Raw genomic sequence first — 23,629 nt, forward strand, 5'->3', positions numbered from 1 at the left:
ATGAATGTTGTATAGACTATCTCTTATTATCTGAAGTTACCAACGATAAATAAAAAAAACTTCCCCAACTGAAAGTACTAACAAGGATACAAGATAGTCCTATAGCACCAAAAGCCACAGGATAAATGTGGTATCTTCCTGGGCAGTAATTTTAATTAGCATTCAAATAAATTTGTGTGCTTTGCTTCAGCTGTTTTAGGCATCATACTCAGAGAGAGTATATGTGTATGTATTCACCCTCCTCTCCCCTCTACAGTGAGAAATCTCTGTCAGGAGCACTTCATAGAAAAAGTTAAAGAAACAATGACTTAAGAAAATATTCAGGAAATCACTAAAAACACCAAGCCATTTCACTTCAAGTTCACCTACTAAATAACCAGTATTGATCTTAGATTCAAATCCTTAGGAAAAGGCATAGAGCTATGAAAATAAGTTTCCTCCAACACTCATTCCTTCAATAAACCACCAAAATAACAAGGCATCAAGCATCATCTTGTGATAACAGATCAATTTTAATTCTAGCACCTGAAGCTATACAAGGGTATGCTTTATAATCTTCATGGAACTGTTGTACACATTCAATAAAGTGACAACTGTGCAATACCACTTAGTATCTCAAAATCAGGAACATACTTTTGAATTGTTTAAACACAATCCACAGAATTAAAAACAAAATCAGAAGTCACCCACAGTTATACTAATTGTCAATTAAAAGTTTTACCATTTACTACTTGATATAGCAGTCAATATCCAGTAGGGGATATCGGAAGTGATTTCAGATTCTCATCCTGTTGTACTCTATAGGGAAGGTTTCTTGAGTAGCTATGTGACTGGCCAAAGGTGGGTACAACCGGGACCAGAACAGCATGTAAGGTTCTACCACAGTTTCTGTAGTTTTCACTTTTTTTCCTTTGTCAGCTAAAAGTGAACAGTGAGAATTAAATACTTATCTTTACATATACACAAGGTATGCTGTGAAAGCATATTTGCTTACAAACATATAAAAATACTTGTTAACTAGTTTGATAAGAAAATAATGTATAAAAGTATATAGCAAAACATTAATCATCTCTGACCCTGGAAAGATCAATTCCATATTTTATATTACAAACAAAAACAGTTTTAGCTTTTTTGAATCCCTTATCCAGAAATACTTGAAAAGGAAGACAGACAGAAATTATTTATTTTTACTCTCAACATGGCTGTGAAAGAGTTAAATTAAAAAACCAAGAACACTAAAATGCCTAAGTCCAGAATGAGTCCAAATATTTGGCCACACAGAATATTATCTTTACGAATAATAGTAAAGGCTTTACACGCAATTTTTAACCTATAAATACAGTAGGCGTTTTGGTATTTTGGCCACTGGAAAACAAAAGGCTATAGCATCAGTAAAGGTCTGAGATGTCTCACTTTTGTGGATTCAATTCAGTGTATTTAAGGTTAACTAAAGTTGACATCAAAATTTTTAGAGATAGGCAAAAATTCACATTTTAAAAAAACTCCCTATGTTTCTATTTAGAGTAACAGTAGGCAATATGATTCCAGAAGTTAAAAGTTATTTCACAACCTATGACTTCAGCTTGACAAACAGCTTAGGTTCCAAAACTGATCCATCCCTATTAAAAGTAAGCCCTTAAAAAAAGAATGGGTCTGTGTATATAGATATCCATTTTAAAGGAATCAGATAATCTTTGAAGCAGCCTTAGTGTTTCCTTTAAATCTGTCTTGACTGACCATTGGATTAGCTTCATGGAAAGGATTAGCCAGCTTCTTGGTCTAAGGCTACCACGGTGATCATTTATCTAAGGCTAGAAAGGTACCAACGTGATGTAAACTGTAAGGAGAGAAGGAGAAGATGAGGGCTTTTCCTGGCAGTTGGTAGCTAAAATTCAAGGGATTCTTAGAAAATGACACAGTGGCAGCCTTTCTTGTCTTTTTCTTTCCGTGTTGGTTCTGGTGAAGGAGGACATTCCTGCTCTTGAAATTTCCTGTAAGATAGAAAAACCTATAGATAATTGACTTTTTGGTAATACATTATTATAAATGCAGGTTATTGTTGGATGAGTCTGGTTTATGTGCATATGCTTTTCAATGTTAAATTTCAACTAGGGAATCAAAGCAAATCTTTGGGGGCAGGGAGGTACAAATGCTTCAACATGAGCATCAGCAAAGCTGTCTGAGTTTCATTTATGGGTGAGTATTCAATTAGGTAAGATGCTGAATTCAACAACATCTAAGTTCCCTTCCCAGTTTGAAATTCCATGACTCTAAGGTATCCTGAGGAATGAACATCCATCACTAGAGTACCTGCCCTTATGAGGTATGCCATTCCTATCCTGGTTTTGCCACTTCGTAACTACAAGTCTGTATTAAACAAGTTAGTTGACCTCTCTGAGGGGTGTTTTTTTAGGAGGGATAATAAAATCCTACCTTTCACAGTTGCTATGAGGATTAAAGAAGATTTTGTTATGTTCAAATGTCTAACAGTCTCTGGCACAAAAAAGTCTATGTACTCCCTCCTCACTCCTGACTGACTGATGGATGTGGATCAATTCTGAGGATCAAAACCAAGGATTAAATATTTCAAAAAAGCAATAAAAATTATTTTTAAAAAGCACTGGTGGGACTTCCTGGTGGCTCAGTGGTTAAGAATCTGCCTGCCAATGCAGGGGACACAGGTTCAATCCCTGGTCTGGGAAGATCCCACATGCCACGGAGCAACTAAGCCCATGTGCCACAACTACGGAACCTGTGCTCTAGAGCCCACATGCCGCAACTACCGAGCCCACGCGCCACAACTTCTGAAGCCCACGCACTCTAGGGCCCACATGCCACAACTACTAAAGCCCGTGTGCCTAGAGCCCATGCTCTGTAACAAGACAAGCCAACGCAATGAGAAGCATGCCCACCACAAGGAAGAGTAGCCCCCGCTCGCCGCAACTAGAGAAAGCCCACATGCAGCAACGAAGACCCAACATGGCCAAAAAAAAAAAAAAAAAAAAAAAGGCATTGGTTTCGGGGTGGGGGGCAGGTAAAATACACATAAAATTTACCATCTTAACCATTTTTAAGTGTACAGTTCAGTGCTTTACGTATATTTACAATGTTGTGCACTACTATCCACCTCCCAAATCTTTTCACCTTGCAAAACTGAAACTCTGTATTCATTAAAAAAATAACCAAATTTGGATTTTTAACAAACTATTAAAAAAAAAAAAGCAATCTTTTTTTCTACCCCACAAAGAGAATGCCCTAGTAACGGGCTAAGAAAAAGTATAAGTAGAAGCCCATAGCTCAAAATGTCAATTCACCTTAGACGCACAACTAACAGGAACTCCATATACCTGTCAAACTAACTAGCAGGGAAACCAGCAGATCTAAGAACAGAGGATGAAACAGAGGACAAGCCACCAAGACCCAAAATAATCTCACAAAACCTCACCTGCTAAAGCAACTCACTCTTTCTCACACACACCAACTCCAGCCAACCTCACTCACCGCTTCCGGCTTCCTGGAACCCAGTAATACTTTCTATACCACAGAGGCCTCCTAGGCCAGCAAACAGAAAACCTCTATGAAGTCTGGATATCATACTTCATGTGCTGTGGGACTGCTGAATCCCTACTGCCTGGTTTACTTGTGCCCTGGGAGGACTGGGTAAGAAGCAAAGCTAAGAGCACAGGCTCTGGAATCAGAGACCTGGATTTAAGTCCCAGCTCTGCCATTTAATATGTTCAAATTATTTCACCTCTCTGTACCTGTTTTCTCATCGGAGAGTAGGGGCATTATTGGGTTGTGGTGGGGATTAAATGTAGTAATACACGTGAAGCACTCAGCACAGGATCTGGCAGAGGCTACCTACCACTCAAGTGTTAGCTGCTGTTGTCACTATCTTCACACCACCGCCACCTTTGGAAGGTGCACCAATTCTTTTCAAAATCTCTATGTGTACTCTACTTCAATATAATAAAATTAGGCTTTTTATGTACAAAGTAACCAGAATTATGTATGTAATTAAAATTTTTAACATACCATGTCAAAAATGATTCCCAGAAAAGAATCACTCCTACATACAATTTCCTCTTTCTTAAGAAAAACATTTAATGGTATTTTTTTTTTCTTAGTTAATTTTTTTAAAAAGCATAATGTGACTACCCATCAAATTCAATAAACTAAAACAAACTTCTGGGATGTGTTTTGCTTACCTTATAACCCGGACAAGTTCATGGAAAGCTTGATCTACATTCATCCTAATCTTTGCTGACGCCTCCATGTATGTTACCTTAAGTTGTCGTGCTAACTGCTGTCCTTCTTCCTGCGTTACCTGAAATTTCAAGAGGTGTGTTTGAGGTACAGTATTAATGATTAGATCTGCTCCATATACTGCTTGGCTACAGGCTGCACTGTTAATCCAGCCAGAGACCAAGCTGGTTTGCCTTAAGACGAACCAAAACACTTAATAGCTTAACTCACACTGCTGAAGCCCACCTCTGCAGAAGAACTCAGAACATGACAGAAGCAAGATGTCAGTCTAGTGATTACTCAAAAAGTATTAAATACAACAGTGATAAATTCTGGGAAGTACAAGGTGCTATGAGAGTGTATAACCCTGCTGAGCAGGTCAGGGAAAGCTTCCCTGAGGAAGTGATATTTAGGTAAAGTGTATGGAGTTGGCTCAGGGTGAAGAAGTATCCCTGACAAAGGAAACAGCAGGCATGAGGGCACTCCAAGTTCCAGAAACTGAAAGAAACCTAAAGTGGCTGGAATACAGTAAGCTAAGAGAGAAAATGGCAAGAGATGAGGCTGGACAGCAGGGCAGGCCTCAAGAAGCCATGGGGTCTTCTTCACGTCTGCATTCCCCAGTACCTGGTACTTGGAAGACTCTCAATAAATATGTGGGGAAAAAATAATGAATAGGACCACAAGCCCTCACAATGCCTTCCTTACATGAAGAAATGAAGAAAGGTAAGCAGGGAAGGGTGGCATTGCTGATGACATATAAATGGTAGGCCAGAATAAGAAAAGGCTAATTGAATATTAGCCCTATATAGTAAATGCCCTATATATATTTTAAATGTAGAGGGTTGGAATAGTGATAATTACCTACAACTATTAAACTATATTACATTTATATTTATATAGTGGGGCTGAAAATTCATATTTCTGAAAAAGTGACTTTCATTGCTGTCATTACCACAAAAGTAAACACTTATAGAAGGTCAGAAAATTACAGATGGGCAAAAAGGAAAAGAAAATTTAGGAACTTATCATCCATATAGAACCACATTCTTCTCATCTTTTTCAATGATATACACTTTTCTCTACAAAACAGAATCATAGTTTTTGTATCTTTATCTTAGAACCTGGAACTACGCTAAACTCACTTATCTAGGTGGGTTTGTTTTGTTTTGTTTTTGTAAATTCCATAGGCTTTTCTACATAAGCAATCATGCCATTTGCTAATAAAGACAGCTTTGTTGCTTCCTTTCTGATGTGGATGTTTTTTCATTCATTTTCTGGCCTTACCTCACTGCCTGGAAGCTCCAAGACAGCAGTGGTGAGGGGGTACTTTTGACTTGTTTCTGATCTTAGGGAGAAAGCATTTGGTCTTTCACCATTAAGTAAGCTGTTGGTTGTAGGGTTTTATTACAGATGCCCTTTATCAGGTTAATAAAGTTCCTCACTATTCCATTTATAAAGGATTTTTATCAGGAACTGATGCTGGATTTTGTCAAATTTTTTTCTTCTGCATCTGTTGAGATCATATGATTTTTCCTTTTTAGTCTGTTAATATGATAAATTATACTGATTCACTTTCGCCTGTTAAATCAACATGGCATTCCTGGAATTAACTCCACTTGAGTGATAATGCATTGTTGTTTTCATATATTGAATTCTATTTACTAAAATTTTAATTAAAAAATTTTACATCTATGTTTATGAGAAATATTGAACTGCAGTTTTCTTATATCTTTGTCTGATTTGGTATCAGAGTAATACTGGCTTCATATAATGAGTTGGAAAGAATTCTCTCCTCTTCAATTTTCTGGAATAGTTTCAGCAAAATCAGTTTAGTAAAATTGGCCCAGTGAATCCATCTGGGCCTGGAGTTTTGAGGAAACGTTTTTACAATAAATTGGATTTACCTTATACATATAGTACTACTCAGCTTATCTATTTTTTTCTTGAGTTTGTGCCTTTCAAGGAATAGGTCTATTTCATCTAACCTGCTGAATTTATTGGTATAAAGTTGTTTATAGTATTTCCTTATTATCTTTTAAATATCTACTAAGATTTGAAATGATGGTTATCTCTCCCATTACTGAATTTGTGTGTTTTTTTTTTTTTTTTTTTTTTTACCTGATCATTCTGGCTAGATTTGTAACTTTGATCTTCTAAAAACCAGTTTTTGGTTTTTATTTACTTTTCTATGTTTTTTCTATTTTCAATTTCACTGGTTTCCATTCTTATCTTTATTATTTTACTTCTTCTGATTATTATGGTTTTAATTTGCTCTTTCTTTTTCTTATAGTTCTTAAGGTAGAAGCTAGTCACTGAATTGAAACCTTTTTTCTTTCCTAATACAAATATTTAATGCTATAAATTTCTCTATAGGTACTTCTTTAATAGCATCCCACAAATTTTGATATGCTGTTTTAGTTATCATTCAGCTCATAATACTTTGTAATGTCCTGTGTTTTCTTTGTACTGAGGGTAAATTAAAAGTATCTTAATTTCCTCATAGCTGGAGATCTCCTAGATATCTTTGTTATTTCCAATTTAATTCCACTGTGGTCAAAGAACATACACCATCTGACTAGAATCCCTTTAACTGTATTGAGACTTGTTCAATGACCCATTCTCATTTCAAAAGGTGTGTATTCTGCTGTTGTTCAGTGGAGTGTTTACTAAACGTCAGTTAGGATAAGTTGCCCAACAGTGTTGTTCAAACCATCTATATCCTTACTGATTTTCTTTCTACTTGCTCAATTATTGAGAGAGGTGCTGAAACTTCTGACTATAACTGTTCTTCCCATTTTTGCCCTAAGAAGTTTGAAGCTGTTATTCATTACATGAATGTTTAGGATTGTTAAGTTCTCTTGATGAATTAATCTCTTTATCATTATGATCCTCTTTATTCCTAGTAATAATATTTGCTCTGAAATCTACTCAGTCTGATATTTATATTGCCACTTCAACCTTTTTTTCATTAGTATTAGCATGGTGTTCCTTATCCCATCCTTTGTACTTTTCACCTATTTGTGTCTTTACATTGAAAGTAGATTTCTTGTAGGGTCTTGCTTTTTATCCAATCTGACAATGTCTGCCTTTTAATTGAGGTGTTCACACTATTTAAGTTTAATGTGATTATTGCTATAGTTGGGTCATCTTGAAATCTGTTTCCTAACCATCCGATTTATTCTTTGTTCTACTTATCAAAAGTTGCCTTCTTTTCGGTTAACTGTATTGTTTTTATGATTCCATTTGATCTTCTTTGTTGGCTAATAAACTATGTATCTATTATGTTATTTTTATAATTGCTTTAGAGTTTATAATATACATGTTTCACTCATCACTGTCTAATTCAAATGATATTATGTCAATCCATGTATAGTTTAAGAAGCTTATAACAATAGTATGTTTCTCCCTCCTGCTCTTTTTATTATTATTACCTATTACTTTAGAATACATTGTTATTATTTTTGTTTTAAACATCCAGTTTTGTTTTCAGGAGATTTAAATAACAATAAAAGTAATTTATGTTTACCCACATAAATGGGTAAAGGTGTTCTTCATTTCTTTGTATAGATCCAGTTTTCCATTCGGTATGGTTTTCCTTCTTTTTTGCATTTCTTTTAATGTAGGTCTGCTGGTAATAAATTCTTTCACTTTTTGTTTATCTGGGAGAAGTCTTTACTTCACCTTTGTTTTTGAAGTAAATTTTCAGATGAGTTTTTTCTCTCAGTACCTGGAAGATGCTGTGCCACTATCTTCTTTGCATCGTCTCCTGTGAGGAACAGTGTGACTGCTGTCGTCCTTATCGTTGATCCTCTGTATGCAATGTTTCTCGCCCTCTGGTTACTTTTCAGTTTTTTCTCTTTATCACTGCTTTTAAGCAATTTCATTATAATGCACCTTGTAGTTTACTTCATATTTCTCGTGCTCAGGGTTTGTTGAGCTTTGTAAGTTTTCATCAAATTTAGAAATTTTTCAGCCATTACTTTTTTTTTATGGTGTGTTGGTTTCTGCTTTATAACAAAATGAATCAGTTATACATATACATATGTTCCCATATCCCCTCCCTCTTGCGTCTCCCTCCCACCCTCCTTATCCCACCCCTCCAGGCGGTCACAAAGCACCGAGCTGATCTCCCTGTGCTATGCAGCTGCTTCCCACTAGCTATCTACCTTACGTTTGGTAGTGTATATATGTCCATGCCTCTCTTTCGCTTTGTCACAGCTTACCCTTCCCCCTCCCCATATCCTCAACTCCATTCTCTAGTAGGTCTGTGTCTTTACTCCTGTCTTACCCCTAGGTTCTTCATGACATTTTTTTTCTTCTTAAATTCCATATATATGTGTTAGCATACAGTATTTGTCTTTCTCTTTCTGACTTACTTCACTCTGTATGACAGACTCTAGGTCTATCCACCTCGTTACAAATAGCTCAATTTCGTTTCTTTTTATGGCTGAGTAATATTCCATTGTATATATGTGCCACATCTTCTTTATCCATTCATCTGATGATGGACACTTAGGTTGTTTCCATCTCCGGGCTATTGTAAATAGGTTCAGCCATTACTTCTGCTGATAATCCCATCCAGTGTATTTTTCATCTCAGACATTGTAGTTTTAATTTCCGGAAGTTTGATTTTGATCTTTTTACATCTTCCATGTCTCTACTTAACATATTCAATATTCAGTCTTTTCTCTAGCTTCTTGAACATACGGTATATGGTTATAATAACCATTTTAATTTCTCTGCTCACCAACTTTATCATCTGTGTCATTTCTGGATCTGTTTCTATTCACTGTCTTTTCTCCTTATTATGGGTCATATTTTCCTGCTTCTTTACATGCTTGGTAAGTTTTGAGTGAATGCATGGCTACTAGATTTTTACCTATTGAGTTCTGGATAATTTGTATTCCTATAAACATTCTTGAGCTTTCTTCTGGGATGCAATTGTTCGGAAAGTTTGATCCTTTCTATTGTACAGTACCAGAACAGCATTTCATCTAAGGCTAATTTTGCCCCACTACTAGAACAAAACCCTTCTCAATGCACTATTTGATACCTCAGTAATTATCAGGTTTGACACTCTGGCTGATTAGAATATTCCTGGGCCCTGTTTTAGCTCAAGGTATTGTTCCCTCTAATCCTTTTAGGTAGCTTGTTCTCCTAATTTAATATTATAGTCTCAAAATTCTGCACCTTCAATGCAATATCATTAGGCCATTACATTAATGCATATACATCTAACAATTACTTCATAATAGTTTATACTCTGTTGTATTCCGAAAGAGTGGCAGGCAGGTTCTACACAGTATTAGTATACCCAAGTTTATGTAACTTTAAAATTTACCCTGCCTCTCTTCAAAACAGCACGTGTACCATAAGGCCTATGGTTTGAAATATAAATCAATCAAATCAAGCAAGCAATTAACAATAAGTAAGGAAGCAAAGTAAGAAAATAAATCTTTACAGAGCCACCAATTTAGAAAGGACAATTCCTTTTTTAAGGAAAGTTGACATAAAATTCCTTCCTACAAAAATATCCTCAAGTTGTCAAAAATTCTGTTCCTTCATCCTGGGATGTCATCCCTTCTCTCCCAACTCTATACTCCTAATTTGTTTCATACTAATACTTCAAGACTCAAGCAATCAAAAACTTCTCCTTAGTGTTGTTTTTACAACAGCATCCCAGAAGGCCCATCACATCCTATAATGACCAGCAAAAAAAGTCAACACACTACACTACAATTTTTGGTTTTGTTTTCTCATTATCCCACCATTATGTCCTTTTTAGCTAAGTTGTAAGGTATATTTGTCTTTGTACACCCAGAGCCTAGAAGAGCACATAGTAGTCATTTAATAAATATACGTTAAGGAAATAGAGTATGACCAAATAAGTACATCTTGAAGTAAAAGAAAAGAGATATAAAAGAAGAAAAGTAAAAATAAATTTTTGCGACATGTCAACCTTAATAAATTACTTACTTTACTAATATAAAGTAATTTGATTGGGGGAGGGAAATATATGTCCTTAAGAATTTTGTTCTTTGTATTTCTCCTCAATTATTCTTTAGAAAGCTACCTTGCCCTATCCCACCTACATAATGTAATTCAGCCAGAGGGAAACAGCAAATGACCTATCTTTATACAATTAAGAAAAATTAATGAATTAACGGTCTAGATAATAAAACAATCCCACGGCTAAGACTGTTTATGTGCTTCATTTATTTATTTTTGAGCACAGTCTCACATCAGTCTTCTAGGAATCGAGGTCAGCAAAGTTCATACACACATTTCTGGTCAAGAAATCTCTAACCACACATAAAGCTGCTTATGAGCTTACTGGTGTAGCATACTTTTACCGAAGAAGTAAAAATAGCATCACTACCACCAAAGGAAAAAATATGACAAAAAGAACACCACATGTACCAAAGCCAAAACATTGTGAAGCCAGAAATCAACAGAAGATTGAAAGCTACACAAACAAGGATTTCCTAGAAGTTCCCCAACCCAGAGAATTTTACAAAGATACCAAATCCTAAGCCTGGATATTCTGGTTTAGTAGGTCTGAGTGCTACCAGAAATGTTTTGTTTTAAACAACAAAGGTGAACCTGATCCAAGAAATTCAGATTTACATTTGGGAACCTCCAGTAGGACTCAGTTCTAAGGCACAGATGAATATTTGTAAAAATCCAGAATAACATGAGTTTATCTAATACTACCTATTTCTAAATAGAGAAGAGCAAAATGGGAATAATGAGAGCAAGTTTATTAAACAAACTAAGTTTAATAAGAATAGAGAACAACATCTGCAGTAGTCACTTAGGGATGTGCTGAGTTAATGAATAACCTAAGTTTACAGAAGCAAAACTTGTTTTGTTTTTCAAAAATATCTATTATGCAGAAAGAGTCATCATATTAATACCACATCTTGATTCACTGATGCCTTGATTCATTCATTCAGCAACTGTATATTGAGTGCATACCTTTGTTCTCTGTGCTAAGGACAAAACATGAACAAAACTAAGTGGTCAAAACTGAGAAGCTGTCATGGCGCTTACAAATCTTTTTTTTTTTTTTTTTTACATCTTTATTGGAATATAATTGCTTTACAATGGTGTGTTAGTTTCTGCTTTATAACAAAGTGAATCAGTTGCAGACAAGGCACAAACAGGTAAGGCCAGAGAAGACCCTTACTCTATTGCTGTGGGGAGGGGGTTCTTTTTCCTGGGAGGCTGCAGGGCACATTGTGGTCAAGGTACTGACAGATAAGAGGAGTGGGGATTAATACACTTAAGTCACCTATTGTTATAAGTGTAATGGGCTCCTTTCTCGAATTACTGGTGGCCAGTAGAAATTAAGTACCTAAAAAGGGGGACAGGAAAGGGAGAAACTAAGGCAAGCCAGGAGAGGTAAAAGGGGGAAAATCAAAAAAGCACAAACAAATTTTTTTAAAAAGGCAAAAAAACACTGACTTCTAGATGAGGCTGAGTCAAGGACGAGGAACTTGAAATCAGAGCTATCATGAAGTCCACAGTCCAAGCCCACACACAGCTGCTGTATGAAATTTCAGAATCAATATGTTGTCATATTTACCTACGTTTACATTTTAGCAAGGGCAAGTAAATCATTTACCCATATTTTCTTCCTATACCTCTGACAGAATAAACAAAATGATCAATGTATCTCTAAGGGCCCAGGTATGTGGTAACACTGCCATTCAAATTCTACAGATCTCTCTTTATTTCGGTGACCTTGTTTTTTCCACTGCTCTGTCATAAGTGCCTAGAAAGTGTTCTATAAAAAATTGGATGAATAGGTGGGTGGATGAAGCAAGTCCACAGAGATACAGAAGTCAAAAGGAAATAGGCAAAGCCTCTTCTGGCTGATCTCCTGTCCCTGATGTGTTCAGAATCTCAGGAGCAGTAGTAGGAATGCCCAGGGCTGACCCACAAATTCAAAGAACATGGGGAACTGGCATTTGCTATGTAAGAGAAAACGGGCTAGAAGCTAGAGAAAGTTCAAAGGGTAGAGTCTAAGACAAAGGCAGAAAAGAACAAGCTGATCAACAACTAAGAGCAAGCCAGACTGGTCACTGACCTAAAGAGATGGCCAAAAAGTCAGCATTTCCAAACAGGTGGAAGAAGTTATTACGAGGTGCCTGTGGCCTGTCCAGCATCAGTTGGTAGAGCAAGTAAGGGTGCCAAGGCATCACAGAACATCATCTTTAATTCTGAAGAGACTTTCAAAAGGTAAAAACCTTTAGTACAGCATCTCAATTTCAACTGCACCAAGTATGGCCCTCAAGGCTTGGAGGGGTAAGGCATGTTTGTCTTTGTACATCCAGGGCACAGAATGTACAAAGAGAGTGTGCCTGAGCCCTAAGACACCTGAGAAAGACAAGGAAGTACCAACAAAAGGAGAGGGGAGGGGGGAGGATGCACAGGGAATGGTGTTCCAGAGCTAAGTAAACAAAGTGTTTCAAAAGGGAAAGTGTGGGCAACTGTGGCAAATGTTACATCTATGCAAGTGGTGACCTTGACCAGGTGCTACATGCCTGCAGTCAGTGCAAACAAGAAAAAGAAAGGAAAGGAAGTAGAGTGTAGATAACACTTCTAAGGAGTTCTGCTTACTAGGAGGAGCAGCAAAAATGGTTCTCGGGGAGGAATGTGAGATTAGCTTTTGCCGTGGTTATTACTTTTTGTTTTAAAGGTGAGAGCACTGTAGCATGTCGCAAGCTGATGGGAATAATCATGCAGGAGAGAAATGGAACACCTGGATGGAACAATTGCTGGGGTGATGCCCATGAGGAGGAATGGACGGGCTTCAGTGCCTATCAGAGAGGCTGGTCAAGGAGGTGAAGTTTATCCACGCAAGTGGGAGGAAGCAGAATTAATGGGGCATACGTGCCAGGCTAGCGCATGTGGAGGTGGGAACATGTAAAAATTTCTCAGTGAAATAGGAAAATACCACTCATCATCAATCTGCTGAGGATGAGGAAGGGGAAGAAAGTGTTATTAATTTAAAAATAGAAAGTAAGTAATAATCATCCAAACAAGTGGGAAATGAATAGACTAGAGAAACATAGTAGGATTTCCAGTCAGCACTAAAGGCTCTCACATAAGAGTAATGATGATGACTTTTACGCCTGAGTGCAGGGTGAAGGAACCTAGAAAAGAGAAGACAAAGCATGGGAGGAATAAAATGTTTCTTTGTGCCTATCCTTCAGAGAGGAGAATCTATAGGAATGAGCAGAAAACTAAGCAGTCAGTTTTCAGCCATTTGCTTTTCTCTCTTGGATATATATACATTTCAACTTTTCAGCATGTACATAGTACTTAATGTCTATGTATATGTTTTAAAGCAGAGAAATTAAGAACTTACTCCAAGCTAATTGCCTATCTTTAAGGTGATGGAAATATTAAACTTATCATCCCCTATATTGCTTCTTCTACCACCTTGTTCTTATTTTACTCTGAAATCTATTACTTTTATAGAAAGAAAAAAACTTAGATGAAAAATTTATAAAGCTATGGTAAAAACAAAGCCAAAGTGCCACAATATGTTAATATCTGCAGACAGATGGAAACCACACTCCAAATACTGGCAATCTTCAATATATAAATGACTTAAAAGTAACTCATACAGACCCCTTGCCCCCAATCTAATCATAGCAAGGCTTGTTTAGTTCTGATGGACATACTCCCTTTCCTCTGTTCTCCCTAATCTTGCCTAAACTATAGAAGGCTCCTACCTCACCCCAGGCCTACCACTTATTCCTTTACTGGAGTTACCACCGTAAAAAAGTTTGAGAAAAATCACAGCAGGAAACATATCTACCTAGCATTAGATAAGGCAAGAACTGCTTACTCCCTGCAGAGTTACTCTGCCATTATTCCCCAGATCTAACAACATCTAAAAGTGTTTCTAGTACTAGAAAGGACTGAGAAGAGCAGTAAAAAGCTTCTACTGGGCAATATTTAACAAACATAATTAGGTTCAGAAACAATGAAGGAAATGGTCCCCAAATAATAAAATATAAATGAGAAAAAAAAAAAAGATTGACTGTCTACTCCAGGTTTTAAGATGTGAACAATGTCATATCCTAAATTATTTCCAACAGCTTATACTGGTTTGCAATGAAGATTGAATGTTTTCACCTTAAGTTTATAATAATTCAGATTTGAAAGAGGTCTGACAGTAAAATTCATTCTACATCAGGTAAACATTTCTAAACCTTAGCATTAGAACAATATCATTCCCTTAAGTTCATGCTTTAAACTTGGTATACCTTCAACAAAACTTTACAAATAGAGCACACAAATCAAAGATTATGTTTTAAATAGTTAACTACAAAATGGAAGGCTATCCTCAATGTTGTTTATCAACCAATTTTTCCTGATGTTTGCACTTTCAATCAAAATCTGTTAACACAAAAATCTGTTAACACAGGTTATATAGAAACAAGAGAACTTAAATACCGGCAAAAATTAAGTATTTAAACAATTGTATTCCAGATGTGGGATAGAGACTAAAGACCTAAAAGAAATGAAGACACCAAAAGAACCCCCAAATAATGTAGAGTCTCCATTAATTTATATCTGATCTTGTTCCCCTCCCTCACAGAAAGATGAGGCCAATATTTACCAAAATTTTTTTAAATTAAATGTGAAATAAGTGGGTAAAGAACAAGTGAGTATAAACAAGCCTGCAACTAAATACTAAAAATATGATTTTCCTGCAGGTTAGTGGTGTTAGAGCTGCCCATGTGAAGAATTAACAGAAAATTCAGGCATTAATGGGACTCAGGAAAAATCCAAATACTGTAATTTAAAACAAAGTCATTCTCTAAATGAGGTAATTTAGCATTAATATGGAATTACAGGTAAGTTTAAGAGTATCTAACTAAATTAGAGCTGTGGGTGTTACCTAAGAAATTACAACATGTGAATGGAGCTGGTGCAAATACTTGCAGGCTTATAGACTCCACTGAAGTTCTGTATAATATGTAAAAATGTAATGTCCTCAAATCTACTTCCTTTTTATTTGTCACTTATCATAGGACCTCTATAAAATCCAGTGTGCCACACTCAGCACAGTGTTTTTGATCACGGCACTTTCTCATTAAACATATCTGTTCACTTACATGATTACAAATAATTGGCTTCCCAATAGCAAAATTCCTTCTCACCTGTCTCTGATGATCCAGATCTGCTTTATTACCAATTAAAATCATTGGAAACTCATCACGATCCTTTACTCTGAGAATCTGTCTTTGAAACTTATAGATTTCTTCAAAACTAAAAACACAAAAACAAATTAATCAATTTGGTCAACTATCAGAATTCAGAGTCCCATGCTCCATTTACTACTTTATTACTTTTCCTTTTTCTATAAAAACAAGAATGCAAATTCAATGAAACAGTAATCTAGACATGAACAGGAGACCTACAATTGAATATTGATACAAACCTGCCTCTATCTGTGACTGAAAAGACCAACAGGAAACCCTCGCCAGTTCTCATATACTGTTCTCTCATAGCTCCAAACTCCTCTTGTCCTGCTGTATCCAGAACTAAAGAAAAAACATGTAATTATGTTCATGTTTTCATCTTACAAAAATGGCTTCCTCACAAGGGCAGGCCCAGTTAAACTGGGTCCTCTGGAGCACATCATACTTAGTATAATTTAAAAAATGGCATTCTCCTTTTAGTACTTTATTCAATGCTAAAGACAAATATATTCTAATGACAGACAGTTTCAGAGTTATCTTCATCAGTGCAGTTGATTTTGTAGTTAGAATATATTAGCATAGTAATTACAAGGTTAAGAATATCAAATACATCTAGGCAGATAACCTCTGAAGTCTCTTGGATGTTTACCTCCTCCATGAAAAGAACTGAAAAAGATACCTGTAAATTCAAGAAAGAAATGCTGGTCCACCCCACCCCCCGAATACCATACTGAATGTACAGATGCTAATGTATTTCTTGATCTCTGTGAATAAAAGAATCATACAAGTTAAAAGAAAAGGGCTTTCTTTTGTGGAGGGGTGGAAAGTTTAGCCAAGCACAAAACACTATTTGCTAAGGCCTCTGTGCTATAAGCTCTAAGCAAGTTAGCAAATATTGAAGCTTTTCTATATTTACTTCACCCATTTCAGCCTTCATCAAAAGGTAGGAAGAGCTGAAACCTCATGTTTTTTCCAAATGTCCCAACAAACACAACTTCAGCAAGTTACAGTGACGTGACCAATTTCACCCGAACAAGCTCAATCCAATTATTGTTTTACATAACATTTACTGAGGAATATTTCAATTGCCTAATATGCAGATTCATCAAAACTAATGAAAGAGATGGGCTTATATTCAAGATCATCTAACATTTCAATTGTAGTATTTAACCTAGCAAAACATCAAAGCTTACTTTTAAAAATATGATACGTGAACCACCAAATAAAGGAAGATTACTTACTATCTAGCCGGGCTGCCCGGTCATCTATCACACACTGCTTTGTGTAGGAATCCTCGATGGTTGGATCATAATCCGTTACAAAATAGGACTGTAAGAAAAAGAACCTTATTTTAAAATTTATGTTTACTTGCCCAGGTACCAATGTAACTTTATCCAGAATTAATCAAAATATTTCCATTGTATTCAGGTTTATCCTACTATGTCAATTCCCCATTAAATGAAGTCTATTCAGAGCAGGTTTCAAGTAGAGAAAGGGTACTAAATATCTCTGAATTTTCATATCTGAAATATGCAGGAAGACTGTAAAAGATCTACTGCAGTAGATCTTTTTTTTCATAATAACTTATATACACCTAAGACTCTAGATCTCAAATTCCAGAAAAACTAGAAAAACACAGTAAGCTATAATTCAGGTCTATCTGCAACCCGATGGCAGGCATCAGTCCTTAGAACAAAGTAGTTTGAAACAAATACGATAACATGAAGTCTGCCTGATTCAATGCCTCATCTTCTCTTCTCCACTTTTCACACACCTTGTCTCAGAGTTCCCTTTCAGCTGCCTTGTGTATTATCCTAAGGAAATGATTTCACAATTTTTTTCACCTTTGTGGATCTCAAACTTATTCTTTCACTAATATTTTTGTTAGTTTTTCATCTTAACTTCTATTTCTTCTTCTGTTAGCAAAGCCACCCAACTGTTATCTTATGATATCATCACCAGAAGGAGGACAGTTAAGGTAGCAGAGTAAGAAGGGAAGAGTCTTAGCGAACCACTTAATGTTTGTATATTACATTTCACAATCTTTTTTTTAAAGGTTTTAAAAAGAAAACAGAAACAAGAATCTGAAAGACAACTTATTTCCCCCTTCATACAAAAGGGCACTAACTAGGACACTGACATCAGTTCTGAGTATCTCCTTCACTCTCTCTCCCTCTTGACTGACTTCCTTACAGCCTGTTTTGCCACTAGGCTCATTACAAAATCTGAGGGATGACTTGGAAGAAGGCAGCTTGATGCTAGGAATGCGCACCAAAGGTGTTCAGTCACTCTTCAGGAAAGGGCTCCTGGAAGCTGGACCTGCTGGCTCCAGGGACACATCATTCTTAAGTGACAAACCCTGCATGGTGAGCTGTACAAACACCAGAAAGCTACTCAGAAGTAGGCACTCTGAACAGGGCAGCAAAGAAACTCCTGGTTTGGTGGGGGGAGGGAGACTGATCTGCTCGCTACCATGACTCTACATATTTATTTTATTTGTGAATGACACTTTCTATTTTTTATTTACATTTTTGGATTAACTTTAATTACAGAATTCGGTATCCATAATCCTATTTCCTTTCTGATGGCTTCATTTAAATGCATGATTTATTAAACAACGTCTATTAAAAACAGAAACATTTACCAACAGGAGCAGCTTCGAGAAGAAAGCCATCTCCATCACCACCCCCATCCCCAGTTAAAAATACACAGATATCAAAACAATCCTGAACTGACTTTCTGGCACCAACACCTGTTCAAAAAGTAAATACAACTGGCAATAACAATATTCTTTGTATCCACTACTCTAAACAACACAAAACAGCAGTCTTTCACCAAGCAAGCTGGATAAAGCGTGCTATTTATATCTTAAGATTAGTTTCCTGTAACATGTTTCTCCATAGTAATCTGACACTTCTTGCCATGCTTTCATCTTGTAAAACCTAAGTTTCATTGACTACTCCCAAGTTATGCCTAAACGTGCCAAAATGTCCCTCCCATTGTGCGTGAAAACACAATGGACAAATATTAAATATATTTTTTCAAATGTCCAAGTCATGTATAATAGCTAGAACTCTTGCAATGTGATGGGTTTTTTTGCATTGTGATACCAAATTTAAAAAAATAACACGTATAGAGGATGGTTGGTTTAAGCAACTTTGAGGGCAGTTAAAATAAACTGTTTTTCCTTTCTGTGACTGTGGAAGTTTCATATTTTCTTTGGATGTCTTAGCTCTTGAAATACAATCTTAATGTTATAAGAATTTTGCCATTTCACTAGCACTGGCATGCATTTATTCCACTCATTAATTTTTAAGACAAATTAATTGTTGGAATTTCTGGATATTTAGGTCTACATTTCATCTTTGTTGTGTCCTATTTTCAAAATTTGTAGACATCTTGCTACATACAGATTTTAAAGAGCCATCCTCACTGAGAGCATCATCCTCCCTCATAAAGATCCGTCTTAAGGAACATTACTCTGAGGCCTGACTGTCACAGAATCAAAGATCCCTTTCCCTCTCACAATTCTAGTAAGCCACAGGTTATAACGTGCCTAAAAACAGCAATCATCGTGTACAGGTAAGAAAGATAATCATTACCTCCTGCCACAGAGACAACATTTTTGTTACTTAAACCTGGGCCCCAGATATTTGAGGCAGATCACCAACAAGAAATCAGTCTCTGATGATGGGCAGTCCTGGATTTAATTCTAACTCTGCTACCTTCTAGCTGTAGAACCTAAGGCAAGTTACTTTACCTCTTTAACCTTCAGCATCTGTAAAACAGGATAGTAACAAAACCCCATCGAACAGATAAAATGAAGTAATGAATATAAAGCACCAAAACATGCTGATGATTAATAAATGTTAGTCAGTGTATTGTTTTTGTCATGTAATTAAATGGTATGAACTAACATTTTTTTATTTTACGCGCAGGCTCAGCGGCCATGGCTCACGGGCCCAGCTGCTCTGCGGCATGTGGGATCTTCCCGGACCGGGGCACGAACCCATGTCCCCTGCATCAGCAGGCGGACTCTCAACCGCTGCGCCACCAGGGAAGCCCCAAACTAACATTTTTATTCAAGTAAAAAGATGTGCTAATACCAGGAACAGCTGTTATAATTCCAATCCTAGTTATACCACAGACCAAAATTGGTATCCAAAATGTTGTGTATCAAGATAAAGCTACCCATCTGGAGTTCTGGAAATATGTTTTGGGTTTGAGCAGTAATTACACAAGTATATACATATGTAAAAACCTCATCAAGCAGTACATTTAAGATGTGTGCACTTTTTTGTACATATTCAAATTATACCTCTATAAAATGCATAAATGGTTCCCCACTGCTTATAGGATTCAGCCCTTTCTTTACACAGTTCACAAAGCCCTCCAGTTTGATGTGTGTTGTTCACCATTCAAAGTGTTATTTTTCACTACCTGATACCCTTCTGCTGATTGCTCTTGCTTGGTTTCATTCATTTGTTCAACAATTATTTATGGGGCATCACAGGGACAAGGTCCTTACTTTCTCAGAACCCACTGCTTTTTACACATCTAGCAATTGTGCTGTGATTGGGGGCAAGGGGAATGGGGAGTATTAATCGCATTGGCCAAAGAACAGAAACAGCATGAAATGTGAATAACATGCTTGTTCAGAAGGCAACAAAATTTAAGCAGTTAATACTGCAGTCATATATAGGAACTATATGTACAATTCACTTATAAACATAGAGCCCCAGCAATTTGCCTGAAAACAGTCTCTCTCCTGAAATTGAAAAAAGTTACCAACCACAGCCCAGAAAGGATACTTTGTAGCAGAAAGCAAGAAAAACAAAACAAAACACAGCATTGCATTGTGGAAGACAGTAGAGGCTCAGGCAAGGGCAGGAAAGCACAGTGGACTAGAGTTCATTCCATTGAAAGGGGGAATGAGGGTCGGGGGTGGAGAAAGTAATGTGCTTTCTTGAAAACACAGGAAAGGATGCATGGAGAAGAATCTCAGCCAGAAAGAAATGGAATGCCTCCTTTCAATGAGTGGGATGCCTTCCAGGTAGTAAGAAGGGCAAATGTGGACCTAAGTCTCTTTAAGGTTGTTAGGATTTATGGAGAAAAGTTTAAGATTAGGGAAGTTTCCCATTCAGACAGGGAGACTTTCCCCTGATAAACTCTGGTCTGAGTAGGGTCGTCCAAAGCTCTCAGTAACAGAATAGTGATAGCTAGGAATGTTATTCCTGCATATATGCCACTAGGTTGCACAACAGGAGCTCCGCTTGGCTTAAGAGAATTGCCACTTCTTTCTCTACCCATTCAAAGAAGTTGCCTTAAGGAAGCTAAGGAGGAGCCCAGGGAGGAAAGAGAAAAAGCTGAGGCAACTTCTGCATTTAGTGGGCAGGAGTGACAAGTCACTCTCTCCAGACACCGAGCTGCTGGTGAAAGTGTAGTTCCCAAGCACTGCCACAGAGCGGTGCCTGGTCTACACTTTGGGATGGGTAATTTACTGGAGATTCTGGGAAACTCAGTAAATCCAGCTCACTGGTTAAAGTCCACCACCCTTGCATATAAAAAGGACAGGAGGTTAGACCTAAGGTGGCACTGGGGAGCTGTAAACAAATGACAGGGCATTTCTGAGCACAGCACAATACTTAGGAGTCCTCTAAACACATATGGTGCAGAAAGAAGAGGGGAAAGGGAGAGAGCAGAGGAAGGAAACTGGTTAAACAGTATGGGAAAACCTTGACAACTACTGAATCTGGGTAATGTGTATACGAGTGTATCTTATACTATTCTCTCTACTTTTGCATATATTATTTAAAAAAATTTAAATCTGGTGGTAGCACATTAAATACTACAGGAAGGGTCAAATCAAGGGAAGAATATACTGGACCCTTTTTAGTCCTGAGCTTTCACCTCACTCTATTCAAGACCAACTAACTCACCTAGAAACTTGAATTTTTTTTCTTGGCCAGACTATTTTGCAGTTCTCTTTATGTTTTATCTTTTCACTTTTATTGTCCATGCTTCCCCCAACCTGACTAGAATATAAGATCCATGAGGACAGAGATTTTTGTCAGAGGTAGAGTGACTTGCCTAGTTTAAAGAGCAAATCACTGGCAGATCCAGCACTAAAAGCAAAGTTTCCAGGCTTTTGGCCAATGTTCCTTCTGCCCTACTCACCCTGACTCTCTGGAGTTAAAGCACACTCACACGCAGCCTCCATTCCTGCTTCCATTGCTCCCATTTTTCAAAAATGAAATATTCTCAATCACAGTAATAGGAGTCATCATTTATAGAGCATTTGTTATATGACAGTTTATAACTGATACATATAAAATTTTCCCAATTAATTTTCACAATGATCCTTTAGATATATATTTCCCTCTTAACAGATTTTTTTTTTAATCAGGCACAGAATTATGTTACCTCTTCCAGGTCACACAGCTAATAAGGAGGAGAACTACAATTTAAGTTCAGATCTTATCCTCATGAATGTTTCAGAATTCCTGCTAGTTAATATAATTCATAAAATTTCAAATCTTTCATTCCTTTATTGGCCTATAAATAAGGAGTAAAAGTTCCATGGAATATAAGAAACAAGGAAAACCAAGACTAACAACTTCATGTTCCTTTCTTACCTTTCTTGAGATCCTGCTCACCTCTCCCTTTTCCCCCAAGCGACACACAGAACCCAGGTCATGAAACATTCTAGACACAAAATTCTGTGGTTCTCTGGCTCCCCTCCACTTTAAGTCAGTATTTTCCTATTATTACTTCTAGCCACAAAACCTGTATTGTTTTTTAAATTATGATAAAATAAACCCAAACAGGAGGTTTTAGGAGGGCTTGCTTTCTATTAATACATGCATTTGTAAAGTCTTCACCAGAAGCAGCAGGATGAGAAGAAAACGTATGGGCTATGGAGTTTGAGAGAACTGAAATTCAAACACAGATGCCATTCTACTTCCTCTTAGTTTGATTAACATCTCTAAAGCCCATTTTCTCAACAGAAAAGAGTGAGAACAGGGCTAATTTAAGGAGGGCATGTTCCAGTGCCCACTTCAGATGTGGCACTGAAGGATAATGGAAAAGGAAAGCCAGAAGGCAGAAAGCGGGCACAAGGAAGGGGGATGGTGAAGGGTTAGGGCTGCTCACAGAGCTGCCCCGAGGGACTGAACAGCTCAGATCACCAGTGATGCTGTGTGTGCGCCACTCCTCTTCCTGCTTATCCCGGCCCATCCCACCACTGGATCTTGGTGTGCAGCTGCCAGGGAGGCAGCAGAGTGAAGTGGGAAGAGCCTGAGGTGTGAGTCACCGACCAGGATACAACTCTACCACCTTTACCAGATGTGGGAAACTGGAGCACCTCATTTAACCTGCCTGAACCTCAGTTTCCCTGTCTGTAAGATGGAATAATACTACCCTTGCCGGATTGTTGTAAAAAGTAAAAATAACGTATGTGGAGTATTTTTACAGCACAGCCTATGATACACAGTAAGCCTTAAGTTACAGCTAATGAAGCCCAAACCACATCTTACTTTCATTGCAAGGCCTCCAGTACTCCAACCAGAAAATGATCTCAGTATGCTCTAAATTCCTCTTACCCTCGTTTAGCAGAAACCAGCACGTGAGTGAAATGGGGGAGAGCCAAGTGGAGCGCTGTGGGCCTGGTAGGCATGGCTCACTCTCAGCAAGCTGTTTTGAGCCATGCCTGCCGTCAGTAACTCAGGCTGTTCCCTCCACTGCAGACCAGTGGGTAGTGTAGGGTCACAGTTTACTGGTGAGTGGAAATGAGAGGGAGGGACAAGAATCCATATTGATTAGAGGCGGAGAGGTCCAGCACTGGGAGACCGGACATAAAGGAAGTCAGAGTAGTTAAGCCCTGGCTAAACCCAGGGTATACCTTCCTTTTTTCTTCACCAGGATAGACTCAATTTTTTTTTTTTTTTTTTTTTTTTTGCGGTACGCGGGCCTCTCACTGTTGTGGCCTCTCCCGTTGCGGAGCACAGGCTCTTGACGCACAGGCTCAGCGGCCATGGCTCACGGGCCTAGCCGCTCCGCGGCATGTGGGATCTTCCCGGACCGGGGCACGAACCCGTGTCCCCTGCTTCGGCAGGCGGACTCTCAACCACTGCACCACCAGGGAAGCCCTAGACTCAATT

The 23,629-nt window shown here is 37.6% G+C and overlaps 1 protein-coding gene across 3 annotated transcripts in view; it reads right to left on the bottom strand.

Moving 5' to 3' along the window:
- Positions 1–493: 493 nt before the first annotated feature.
- The window catches only part of RRAS2 (RAS related 2), a 72,089-nt gene continuing 48,953 nt past the window's right edge, over positions 494–23,629 (bottom strand). For 2 of the 3 annotated variants that reach the window (XM_060104854.1, XM_060104856.1), the window contains exons 2-6: positions 16,712–16,799; positions 15,710–15,812; positions 15,429–15,537; positions 4,209–4,327; positions 494–2,008 (exon numbers count right to left, since the gene is read on the bottom strand). In XM_060104854.1, the coding sequence (XP_059960837.1) occupies positions 1,798–2,008; positions 4,209–4,327; positions 15,429–15,537; positions 15,710–15,812; positions 16,712–16,799 (630 nt within the window). In that variant the 3' untranslated portion in view covers positions 494–1,797. The remainder of the gene's footprint in view (positions 2,009–4,208; positions 4,328–15,428; positions 15,538–15,709; positions 15,813–16,711; positions 16,800–23,629) is intronic. The other variant, XM_060104855.1, reaches the window with a different exon arrangement.

Source organism: Mesoplodon densirostris, chromosome 7 (genome assembly GCF_025265405.1).
Source record: "Mesoplodon densirostris isolate mMesDen1 chromosome 7, mMesDen1 primary haplotype, whole genome shotgun sequence".
Classification (NCBI taxonomy): domain Eukaryota; kingdom Metazoa; phylum Chordata; class Mammalia; order Artiodactyla; family Ziphiidae; genus Mesoplodon; species Mesoplodon densirostris.